The sequence below is a fragment of the Geospiza fortis genome, unplaced genomic scaffold (genome assembly GCF_000277835.1).
Source record: "Geospiza fortis unplaced genomic scaffold, GeoFor_1.0 scaffold317, whole genome shotgun sequence".
Classification (NCBI taxonomy): Eukaryota; Metazoa; Chordata; class Aves; order Passeriformes; family Thraupidae; genus Geospiza; species Geospiza fortis.
In genome coordinates, this window is record NW_005054398.1 from 1,125,936 (window position 1) to 1,139,028 (window position 13,093).

Genomic DNA, 13,093 nt, shown 5'->3' on the forward strand with positions numbered 1-13,093 from the left:
TATTTGAATTTGCAAACAGCCCTCTGCCTACACATATTCAGCCTTTGAATTGAACATACCCTCAGAGCCACCTGATTCATGTGGAGCTTTCCCTTTTTTAGGTATCTGCATATCCTCAATATTCTCTTGCACAGTATGTGGCTGGGAAGAAGCCCCTCCAAGGTTTTCGAGTAAAATTTTCATGATAACAGTTAGATCACCTTCACTGAGTGCAATCTGTAAAGTGATAAAGCCACAAGTTCAGTTTTGGTGACATTTCATCCAACACAGTATGCAAGCATTGAGGAGAAACCATGGGCTGCTTCCAGCAGAAACACACGGGACAGTCACAATTATCCTGTCCAAAATAATCAAAATTATTTGCCCATTTCTCCTACGTAATTTTTTACTTGTTATAAACAGGAGTTACAACAAGAAATAACAGTCCACATGGTAAACACTTTCTAGATTTGTAAAGGATCTTTGCCTATTAAAAATATGGGTAATTGATAAACATAAGCACTTCTCAACAATTCAGTAACCCAAACACATGACCAGAAAACATTAAAGCCAAGATTTGCATTGTATGCACTAAAGCAATTGCCATTCAGTAAGCCTTCAAAGATTTAATGAATAAGTATCCAGTCATAACATTACAGAATGACAGAAAAGCAAGCAGTGCTAAGTGACAAGATGCAGTCACTTAGCCCATAGTACACAATCTAAGAATATTTTTCCTATATTTGAATCATTTTGCTGGTACTCCTTTAAATCTCTTATTTCTCTGTGCTTCACCAGTGTGACAATTGGCCACAGCACAGATACAGGAATGAACAAGTAAAAGGGCTCAGGAACAAGGAAAAGGTGCCCCAGTTTAGTTTTACCCATTAAAATCCACATGGTTAAGGCAGGAAAAGAAAAATAGAGCTCTCCTTCTGCAAAGATCATTTTAAATTGTTGTGTATTAGAGATAACCTTTTCATTCCTAATATACCTACTAAGCATTCAAATAACCTGAATGTTATAGATTAAACAATTTGAATTGTCAAATTTTGTTTTTAAATGGTAACTCAACAAATAACCTCAATGATTTTACTGCCTGTTGAGTCCATGGATAGCTCCAACGGACGTCCAGAAAAATAAAACCACGTTTTATTCCATTTGCATGCAGCTACACCAAAAACTATTCATTATACAGTATCAAAACTCTAACAAATCCATGAACTGGATGATCCATCTGGAAGTCTTTCAACATACTGCAAAGGACACTGACTGAAATGAGTTTACAAGCTCCTTAACTAAGCTGAGGACTATTCTGAGAATCTGTGTAACTTTTGATATAATTTTAATTACTCATGATATTACCTGCATTGGTTTTAGGTCTCCTTTGATACCAATTGTTGGGCATTTATGATACCATGCTGCTGCTAAATTTCTCTGGACCAGTAAAGTCAAACTCACAGGACGCAGAATTTCAGAATCTGGTTGTGAATCTGTGGATATAATGCACCTAAAAAAAGACAATGGAAGTAACAGAGGAAAAATGTTGACTAGTTGCAGAAGACCAAATAATACCACATTAATCTAGCAAAATTACAGCCATCATTAATTCAAGAATAAGCAAATAGGCACTTACACCCTTGTATGCACTCCAGATGAACTCAAGTTACCAGGCTATCATTGCTCTCTTTCCAAGAAGCTTTAGAGATTGTAGACCTGTGACTCTAACTAAAAGCACTCCTAAACTTAGCTTGGCAAGGTTTTTTGCTTGGTTTTAGCATGTTCTCATTGCCTTCCATGTACAAATAAGAGAAGAATGCTGCATACAGAACATGGGCACTTTTCCTTTACAAAGACACTTCAACTCAGGGAACAGCTCCCTATTTACCTTGATAATTTCAAGTGAGTCAGCTGCACATCCATGTTGTCAATGACTGGAGGAAGAGGAGATTCATCTGAAGACACCAGCTTGAATTCATTCTGAACTCTGATTAAGCCAAGATCAGCTACCAAAGCATTACACGAAGCTGAAGATTCAGGGACAACTATGACTGGAGCTTTCAAGTTGACGTCCATTAGGAGGCGGAAGCTCTTTTTAGCAAAGTCCTTCATGCTGGAAGCAGCCATTTCTGCTGCCTGCACAGTGACTGCAGTCAGGGCTTCTTGTGCTGCTTGGAAATTGTTTAGGAAGTTCTATTCACAGGTAGGGAAAAAAAGTAAAAGTTCCATGAAAACAAAAAAGCTTCTCAAAGGCAACATCCAGGCAAAATGTAAATTTAACAAAAATTAACACCTGTGGTTTAAATATGAAATTGCTAATTCAACCACACTTGTTTCAAAAGAGAAAAATGTTAAAATCATGAATAAGCTTAAACATTATTTAACTGTGTAATTTTTAAGATATTATGAAAGCTATCAGCTCCATTCATTACTTCTGTCACCAATCTTCTGTAAAGCAGTGCAACTTAAGTGGTAACTCTAACGCAAAATACTTTATGTGCTTGCACATCAGCTCACCACCAGGTACAGGGCAAAATGAGCTGATTGCATTTCATCTCATTAAAAAGAACTTTGAATGTCAAGAAAAGAACTTCAACTAATGTCTTACCAAGAGAGACATGAAGAACTTATGCAGGTAAATTATTTGGATGCAGCCCACTTTGAGAGACATTTTACCATCCACCCTTGACATATCAGCATAGGCTTCCCCTGCAGTGGCATCTGGATAAAGTGACATGTGAAATCTAAACACTTCATCTCCCATTATGGAGACAGCCTAGAAGATTAAGTCCACATAGTTAATACTACCAGGTATTTATGAAACAACAAATATTTCCCCAAAAAGATCCACAGCAACTTAGCAGCAGTACTTGGACACATGGTAGGCACAAAAGGAAACAGAATCACCTATTTTATAGTACAAGCCTCTTCTCACTTGATTATCTATAGCCCATTTTATATTTAACCCCTGCTCCTCAGAATTAAACATACCAGTGCAAACATAACTAAAAAGAACATTAATTGGAAGAATGTTTTGCTTCTCTGAGGGGAAGGAAATTAACCAATACATTTTGCTTAGTATTACATCGTACATTGCATTCTGTTACACAGCAAATTAAACTACAGTGCTGTCACCAAATCACTTGAAAAACTGGGTCTCTTCAGCTGTTTACAATCTGCTCAACACATTACCTTTTTATGGATTGTTTTTGGATCAACATTTGTAATTACAATGTCCTCAAGCCTGGAGAACACTTTAATCTCTTTAGGCTTCATAGCCACAGATGCATCCATTCCTGAATGAAACAAAAGAAGGAAGGAAATAAACGCAGTTCAACAAATTTCTAAGTAAACACTTCTGCTAAAAAACAAACAAACCCCTGAATTATTTACTATTGAATATAAAGGATAATAACAGCTTAGAATCCAGCTTTCTCCTATGTAATAACGAATGCTAAGCCTGAGAGAGAGGTCAGGGCCTTACTGCACATGAGAAAGTTGCCAACATAACTTGATTGTAAGAGTAGAGTACAATTCCCCAACACTATCTAGGATCTAGCTATTAAAAAATGGAAGTCTGGTATCTAAAACATAGTGCCTTCACTTCTTTTAATTTTACTACACTTCCAAATCGTCTTCATTTTCTGAGTCCAACATTTTTTTCCTTGCAGATCATTTCACACAACCAAAATATATTTCAACAAATGTTAGAGACACCTGCAGTGCACACTCTGGCCTTTTAGAAGTGAAGGGAGGGAAACAGCATTTTTCTGGCTACAGCCAGCTTCATCTAATATTTAAATAAAAACCACCTTACCTTGTATTCTAATGTCTGCAATTCTACAGGTCTGATCACACACTGTAATACTGAATGCATTTAGCTTTGCAGTGAGCTTTAATTCAGAGACATCATCATGGGCTGCATCACCAGCCACTGCACAGGAAACACAAGAGACATACAAGGAGTTCAAATATTACAAGCCCACTGTTTAAACAAATATTAGACTAGTAGTTTTGTAAATATATGAACTATTCAAAAGTAACCTGTAGTCATTCCCTAAAATATATGATAATCCTTAGTTAAAATGTGAAAAAAGTCATTTATTCAAAGTTTCCTTCACGCACACAAACTGTCACCAATCAACACAGGCAAAAAGCCATCAAGATGTCTTTTCTCCTCATTAATACCTAGTTTTCATGCATTAGTTGCTGAGTGCAGTATACACTACATTATTAGAAACATGTCTCATCACATGAGAAGTGCTCCTCTCTGTGTCAAGTAGCAAAGCCAATTTAGGCATATTAACTCCAGCAACACTGTACAATCAGAAAATATAACAGCCACTGTGCTCAATCCCAATAGTTTTAGAATTAGAAAACCTTGAATTTCACAAGCAACACTACAAGCACAAGAATCAACAACACAGGACCTGACAAAATATTCAGGAGCTTCCACGCAAAAACTCTTCCTTTTTCAAGGTTACAAGACCCATACTTAAAATAAACACACCATCCCTTCAGTTCAGAACTCCTCTTTGCTTCCCCAGAGCAGTATTTATTTTCAGCAATGTAAGCACTCTTTAGAGCTCTCAGATTGCAAAGCTACATGGTTGTGACACTAAACCTTTGGAAAGGCTGCACACTGCAACATCATTTATTCAACTTTCATTATGAAAATCAGACCACCACCCAGGGAAAAGTTATATTGAGTAAGGAGAATTTGTAAAATTAAGCAACAGGAAAAATGTCTGCTTATGTTTTTTTAATAAGATTATTTTCTCCCCATTTACAGTTGTGCATGCTTTGTTTTCCACCAAATAGACTGCAATGCTGTAATTGGAAATAATATCCTGTGAAACTGAAGATGAGATGCTGTTAAACAACAGAAGTACAGCCTGTGTAATGTGACACTACCTGGTCTAAGAGTGCTTCCTTTTTCCTGTTCTTTCATGTGAGGCTTGTGCTCTGATGATTTCTCAGTACTGGGAAGACCACCTGATGGAACACTGAAGGTGAGGAAACTCATGATGGAAAGCAAAGCCTCTGTGTGAAGCACTATATCCAAACAGGAAAAGATGACCTAAAAGGAAGGCAAGGAGACAAAGTCATATTGTGATTTAGTAGCAGTTTATACCCTAACAACTCAGAGCTGCTGTCACAGAACCAAGGAAAAAAGCCTCTTGCTCAATTTCACAAGTATCTGACTCTCTTCTATCTCCATCCCCTTCAACTTCACAAGCTCCAGAACAGATGAGGGAGCTAGGGAAGAGAAGCTTACAGCAGCTACAGAGGAACTGTGCCAATCTAAAAACTGATGCCTCACGTGGTTATGCCTTTTCAGGACACTCTCTTTAGTTCTGCTGCATTTCACTGATCGCATCGCATTCAGCACTCTGGTTGACAACTTCAGAACCACATGTGAAGATGTTTTAGGAGATATGGTACAACAACAACAAAAAAAACCCCAGTAAGATTCAAAATTTGCAATCAGAACAGGGAGTATGTGAGCAGCAACTACTCCTGCCAGTGTTGCTGAGTGAAACCCAGCATCAGTCACTTATTCCACACAAGGCCCCCAAGAAGCTGCTTGACCCACCATTGCTGTTTTGAAGGAAACATTTCCAAAGCACAATGACATGCTTACTTCAGAAGTCACTGAAGCCATGGAAAATCACTCATGAATAGCTGCTTTCAGGAGAACTAAAAGGACTAATTGCACTCAAGACCCCTGAGAATGCTACTTGGATATTCCAGCTCACATCTCAATTTCACTGTTACTGTTACAAGCTCAGAAACACAAGGCCCTGGTTTATCTCTCTGCCAAGTGTACGGCTCCAGAAACAAAGCACACGCTAAAGGCCTCAGTTAAAATTCATAAGGACATTTTTCTAACTAGCAAAAAATGTATAGTTTTTAGTTTAAATTAATTATTACAAACAATACCTCAGTCAATAAATAAATCTTTTTTTTCCACCTGGATTTGTCTTTGACGTAGTTAAATATAAAGCAGTAGGTTTTAATGATGAGAGTCAGGACTTTGGTTTTGTTCTCTTTTTTTCCTCTTCAATGAGAAGAAAAAAGGGAGTAACTAACACAGCTGCTATGATTCAAAAAGCTTAAAAAAACAAATTAAGTACATCCAGTACTTACATTGATGTTTTGCTTGGTGCTTTGGTAAGTAGTAACAAAGTCTGGTCCATCAGGATCAGCCTAAAAGGAAAAAACAAAAGAAAAGGGACACAGTCAGTCTCTATTGAATTAGCCAATAATTAATTATGAATAATTTTATTAACTGAATTGCTTGAATTTAGCCTCACACAAAGTTTTTTCCAATTTCAAAAGAAAACAAAGGAAAGTGATGAAGCCTGAACAAACAAGTTTTCAGATGATGCATAAGCAAGATAACCAGAATGGGTTATTCACAATGCTCTGCTCAGGGACATTTCATAGCATATATTTTGTGAAAATTCAACTGGCTACTTACAAAACTTTGTCTCATCTAGAATCTACTTAAACTGGATCCATTTATGCTTAATCCTTTGCCAGTACAAATTAATCTATTTTTCACTATATAAATGATGCCAGTCCAGATAAGAGCATTGAGGAGCCCACTGGTTCTACAACCTATCAGGCTCCCAAGTATTCATGCAATTTTTAAAGGCTTTTTTAAGCTAGCTACATATCACTCTCCAAATGCCAGTTTTATCACCTGTAGGGCCACTCTTCACTTGCACAAAGACCATCACACCTGTTAAGTTTCACACAGGTGCCCATTTGTGCTGTACACACAGAACACAAACAAATATTTGTCTTGACAGTGATTTCAGTAATAGCACTGACTTATGAAGCAAGAGCTACATGGAAGCAGTGGAGAATTAAATGAAATATTAAACTGAAAAACAGCTATATAGGAGAAGACCTGGGTAAGTTTTAGATACAAATCTACAGGCTAAGTATGGAAGCCTTACTTTCCTCCCCATGTAATTTTACTGAAAATGTATTGAAACCTTAATATATTCCATTTTCAAAAGATGTTCATCTCTTTCACTTGAGGAATTAAGAATGCAAAGAGGATCTCCTTTTGAGTCTGCAAACAAAGAAATAAAAATGTAAAGTGTTTCCACAAGCTTTACTCCACCTATGCAATGCCTCCATGCTAGATCTCTATTACATACTAATTAAATACTATTCTTGCTGAAATAGTGAAAGTAAATAGCTATTTTCACTGAGAAGCTACACATGAAGCATTATTTTGTGAAATGCTATATTCACTTCACTTTAAATTAAACTAGTAAAAATTAACTTATCTTGCTCTTGAAGCAAGACTTAAAATTCAAGTTCTTTGCATTCCTACCTTCATGTTTTCATACTGAAAACCTTACTTTTCTACTTCAGATAAATGGTTATTTTACTTATCACTTCACTGTCACTTTGAATTGTTACCTGACCAAAGCATTTCCAGTGCTGCCAGAACTGTTCATAAAGCACAGAATCAGAAGCTCATCAAAACCCACTGAACAGCTGGAATACTTCTCAGGAACACTCCTGCTCAAAGTACTCAACTCACTCAAATACATTAACTCTAGCAATGGCAGTAAAACTTGGTATCAGCTAAAACAGATTAATTCTATCTAAATTACCCTTTCCCTCCCCTCATTATTGGTTACTATATGTTATCCTCTGGCTATAAATCCAGTTGCACGCACTCTACGGATTGTATCAGTTCCCTAGAAAACTTACCATGTATTTCAGTGCATCTCATTGTAATTCTCTTCAGATATGCTGCTGCAGCCAATTCATGATTTCTAATTTTGGTTTTGGTCCCAAGCTGTAGTACAGTTAGAATATGTAATGGATATCTCTCCTTCTGAACCTGCTTCATCAAGGTTATTACAACCTTGAATATGGAAAGGGAAAGAAGTTTAGTATTTCAGTGAAGCTGTTCAGACACAGCAGGCAGTTATAAACAGGCTAAATGTGAAACTTAATATTAGTCTAGATATTTTGCATTTTTATAAATAGACCCTATAAGACCAATGTGCTAAAGATTTCCCCAGACCCCTGCTCTCTTCCTCTTGTTTGTTTTCTTTTATTTGCCAAGTCAAACTGTTAAAATGGACTTTATAGCCCACTACTTCTAAGAAACATGCGTACAGGGCTCAGACTGAATAAGTTGTACAGATGGATACATACCTCTTTGATTTCAAAATTAAGGAGCATATTGATTACATCTTCATTTAATGTTATTTGTCTCTTTTCAGACAGCATTCCTTCTGAAACACTCTTATCCTGTATCAAAACTGATCTCTCCAGTTCTTTCATTTTACCTGGAACATTCAATATATTACTTAACTTTTGAAACTACCATCATTTGTTTAGCTCAAGAAACACATCCAATTCTTTTATTCATTTGGATGGATTACATTCACCTAAGATAAGCTAATAACATTTCCATAAGCAGAGCCTTTAAATTCAGAGCATGAAAGGGAAATAGAAACATGTTCTGGCAATAAGATGACTCTGACATCTCAATGCCTTGCTAGTTCCTTGACAACTTAGCTAACACAATTACCAAATTTTGTCTTGTAATGTTACCAATTTTTTTAAGTATCAAATATGAACACTGTCCTTGCAAAATTAAAGAGTTTATCAATTAGACTCAGCTTATTCCCATACACTCAGATCTAAACTTCCTTTCCAGAAAATAAATGCTTTTTCTTACTCCTGAAAGCAAACACACTTAGTATTCACAACAAATTCCATCTCTGACCTTCCTTTTGCAGCACTGATTTTGCATCCTTTTGAGTTTCTTCCGCTTCACCCAGGTTTTCAGTCAACACTTTGAGACAGACATTCAAATCCTCTTGACTTAACACAACCTAAAAAGTTGCAGATCACAATTCTCAGGAAAAACACATTGTTCCTTGAACTTACCACCTGCTAACAAAGCAGAACAATGTTTCCTGGCAAGAAGAATGCTTATTTACAGCTATTTTGCCAGCAGAATCATCCCTTCAATAAGAAAATTAAATTCTTATTGGAAAAGTCTGAGGAGATTAAAGGTTTTGACCTCCAGTGCTGTATCAATATACATTGCAGCATTTAATGTACCTATCCTTTTAATACATTCCCGTCAGTGACATGCCCCTCCATGATATTTTCATTTCAGTTTCACCTGAGATGTCCCTGGTACTTTCTTTCACAGTACATAAAATGCCACAACAAACTCAAGGGTGATGGGAAGATAGGAAGCTGGAGTTACTAGAGCAATGTTTGCATTAATTTAAACTCCTCTCAAGAAGATTCTGTTTCTAAAGAAGAAAAGAATTCTTGCTTCACTTCAAAGAATTCTTGCACAGAGAACTGGTCACAAAACCATTTATGTGATCCTCTCAAACCACTACATTCACCTAGGTGGGGCTAAATTCTATTTCTTTGCTGAAATCCACCCCACACCTACTAGAAATTAGCAGCTTGTTGCCCCTTTGTGCCCAGAAATAACATTAAGGGCTGCTCTCACAGTAAGTATTATCACCACCTTCTCACAAGACTTACATTCATTGTATCCAGATACCCTGTGACCTCCAACACTGGTAACTTGTGAAACCAAGCTGCAGAGAGATTTCGTTTCACAGATAGGCTTAAATTAATAGGGTGAAGTATCTGAATATCTGGATGTGTCAAATCTGTCTCCAAAGTGATCCTTGAAACACAGAAAGGAAGAAAAGAGAACAGTTGGAAAGTTGGAAGTCACATGTTAGATTTTTGAAAATCTTAAAATCTCAAATGCAGCACCAAACACTTTCCTAAGCAGAACAGTTTCTGATTTTATTACTGATCTAACTGCTCTAAGATAAAAGGCATTTAAATACCAAATATGTGACACTAGGACATGGTTTCTAGGCAAGAACATTCATGTTCTACAGAGTATTAATCACTGTACCTCGATAGCTTCAGCTTCGTCAGCTGCACATCCATTTTGTCAATGACTGGAGGGAGTGAACTGTCCTCTGAGGACACCAAGACAAACTGGTTCTGAACCTTAATCAAGCCCAGATCTATTACTATTGCACTGGGGGAAATGGAGGACTGGGGGATAACTATAACTGGTGCTTTCAAGTGAATGTCCATCGCAAGCCGGAAACTCCTTTGGGCCAGGTCTTTCACACTGGTAGCAGCCTTCTCTGCAGCTTGGACTGTAGCAGCACTCAGTGTCTCCTTGGCTGTCTGGAAGTTGTTCAAGAAGGTCTAGAAAAGCAGTTGAAGAGAATGGAGAAATGTCTGTAAATAGTTTTTACTCGAGGTCACTTTTCCATTTTTCACCATCATCCACCAATTATGCTGCCTACATCAATGGGAGTTGAATTTTCCACAGAAAAGACAACTGAGTGCCTTCTGTCATAACCTCTAATAGAGGGCCAAAGAAGTACTAACCAGTGCAATCCACTTATTCTAAATTCATCTCTATTTTTCCTTCTTTCCTCAGCTCATTAGCTTTTAGGGACATAATTTTGAAAGCTCCTCTCGCCCTCCCTGAATAGTATTGAATTCCTATTAAAGAACCTATACTGGTGCTTTATTGACAAAGCTATCATTAGGGTACTCAGACACACTGATATTTACACTGGTTAATCTGCAGGCATCATGACACCCACCTTGCAGGAAGATTTTCCTCTAGTGTTAGCCCTGACATGTCTGCAATGAACTCAGAATTTTGCTAGGAGTGGAAAGGGCAGCAAACATAAAACCCCCAAACTACCTCAATAGCACCAAGTTCTTCTCTATTTCCAAAACTGAGGGTGGGAAGTGACTCAATTGAAATTTAAATCAGTTACTAACCAAACTTTTTAATAGTACATAGAAAAAATTAAACCCATCCCTTCTCTTTCAGGAAATGAAACCTAACACTTGTACTGAGAGCACCGCCCAGAAGACTAATCTGAGAATGCTGCAGAAAGACAGAAAGGGAAATAAGACTTACCAGGAGAGAAATGAGAAATTTGTGAAGGTACACCAGCTGGATGCAGCCCACTTTCAAACATACAGAACCATCCACTTTTGACATGTCAGTGTAGGCTTCTCCCTCAGTAGCGTGAGGATTTAATGTCAGATTGAAACTGAAAACTTCATCTCCCACTATAGACACAGCCTAGAAAGAGAAACAGCACCCACCAGCCATCAGCAGCTTCTACAGAGGTAATGACACAAAGAACTAAAGATACCATCACCCTATCAGATTACAAGTTAGATTGCTAGTTTTCCTAATCCTTTCAGACATCCATTCTTGTAAAACGAAAATTTTTCCTTATGATGTACCTTATTTGAAAATACTTGTTCACGACAAATCAAATACTTTTAGAAGAGTGGAATGTGTATTACATTTCACTTTTATACACATCAAACTAACCAAGAATCAAGTAAAAGTTAAAATCTTGTAGTTGAGTACTTTTTTATGAAGGGTCCTTGAATCAACATCTGTGACAACTATGTCCTTAAGTCGGGCAAAGAATACAGTTTGGCTTGGTTGAAGGCAAAGAGATGAGTCAAGACCTGCAAAGTACAAAAACAGAAACAGAGTCTTGCACAGCAGAACGAACAGTTATTTTCAGGGTGGGGACACCAGCAGAGGAAGTGAGGAAAAGTTATTAAGTTACTTTCAGAATGACTGTACTACAGCTTCAACCAAAACCAAATAAAAATAGATGTAATACAAATACTGTCTCAATATCAATCATCTCTGGAAATAACTGAGCTACTATTCACAGAAAAATAATCCATCCTCCACTTCTTAATAAGCAAGCTATTGAGTGAATGCATTTCAAGCTATTGAGTGAGTGCACTGAGATTTTCTATCAGCAAAGATGTTACTATACTGAACTATTTGAATCCAATATTTTGCATACATAATCTTGTATGAATACATTATATGATTTAGAGATGGGCACAAGCAAAAGACTTTATGAACTGTAGTACTAATCTCGCATATCACACATTCCTAAATATTCATGAGAGTGTTAGCAACTATGAGGATGGCAGTTAAAGTCAGACAAAAGTGAAACTCCCCAAAGAATTACTGATAGCCCTTCCAAGGGGTAAAACCAATCAAGAAAACAAAACCAAAACAAGGAACCCAAACAAATTCCTAGGGTTAAAAACTAAAGAAAACATTTTGAAGGGGTTTTCTTATCCTACATCATAATTTATCCTAAATAACTTTACAGTATACCATAAAATATCTTAGTACAACATAAGAAACACTTAGTACAACATGAAAAGCCATAATCAAACTCCCTCAAAGGATGAACCTAATTATTTGAGTAATAACATAGCACATCTTTCTAGCTGGAGGCCAAAACATTACGACAGACTTGAAGGCTGACTTTAAAAACAAGACAACAAGCCATTCTTGCACAGATAACAATAAATAAACAAATAAATCAAAACAGATGCTTCATATTTATGCCTTATTTTTAGTCCAATGATTAGCAATTGCTTTGAAACTAAATTACCAGAGCAGTTACTTCTAATAAAGAATTTAATACCTTGTATCTTGATCTCTGCAATGTTCTTTTTTTCATCACAAATATTTAAGCAGAAGGCATCCAGTTTGGCAAAAAGCTTGAAGTCAAACACATCCTTATCCTTGGAAGGTTTAGACACTAGAAATAAGAGAAGGTGGGATTTTCAAGGCACCTATGACTCATATTTTCACTTTCATCTTTATTTCTACAAAGCTAATCACATTTCTCTGGATTTGCTTTGCCAGTATGCAACACATCCTTCTAGAACCATCATTTGGATAATCACAACTGTACCTTTCTTCAATCTGGAGTCATCTTCTTGCTTTTTTTCTTTGGATGATGTCTCCCCACTTCTTTCACTGCCTGATGGACTAACAGCTGTTAGAAAACTGACAGCAGACATAAGGGCCTCTGTGTGCAACAGGAGGTTCAGTGATGAAAAAGTGACCTGTTGAAAACATGAGAGTCCATATGATCAAACAGATACTTAAAGGTATCAGAGTCAGACTGAGGTGCAGAAGTACCCAGTGCAACAGAACCATTCCCTAGAAACAGAGAAGCTGCATGTGTGCCCAGCAACAGATCATAAAGGG

General features: G+C 37.0%; 1 protein-coding gene across 2 annotated transcripts in view; it reads right to left on the minus strand.

Moving 5' to 3' along the window:
• The window catches only part of VPS13C (vacuolar protein sorting 13 homolog C), a 69,028-nt gene that overhangs the window by 36,270 nt on the left and 19,665 nt on the right, over positions 1-13,093 (minus strand). For both annotated transcript variants that reach the window (XM_031061002.1, XM_031061003.1), the window contains exons 26-43: positions 12,795-12,948; positions 12,522-12,638; positions 11,426-11,529; positions 10,961-11,128; positions 9,923-10,227; positions 9,535-9,682; positions 8,750-8,858; positions 8,173-8,306; positions 7,720-7,876; positions 6,987-7,066; positions 6,130-6,189; positions 4,894-5,059; positions 3,797-3,913; positions 3,172-3,275; positions 2,588-2,755; positions 1,868-2,172; positions 1,345-1,489; positions 60-216 (exon numbers count right to left, since the gene is read on the minus strand). In XM_031061002.1, coding sequence (XP_030916862.1) covers positions 60-216; positions 1,345-1,489; positions 1,868-2,172; positions 2,588-2,755; positions 3,172-3,275; positions 3,797-3,913; positions 4,894-5,059; positions 6,130-6,189; positions 6,987-7,066; positions 7,720-7,876; positions 8,173-8,306; positions 8,750-8,858; positions 9,535-9,682; positions 9,923-10,227; positions 10,961-11,128; positions 11,426-11,529; positions 12,522-12,638; positions 12,795-12,948 — 2,698 coding nt within the window. The remainder of the gene's footprint in view (positions 1-59; positions 217-1,344; positions 1,490-1,867; positions 2,173-2,587; positions 2,756-3,171; positions 3,276-3,796; positions 3,914-4,893; positions 5,060-6,129; positions 6,190-6,986; positions 7,067-7,719; positions 7,877-8,172; positions 8,307-8,749; positions 8,859-9,534; positions 9,683-9,922; positions 10,228-10,960; positions 11,129-11,425; positions 11,530-12,521; positions 12,639-12,794; positions 12,949-13,093) is intronic.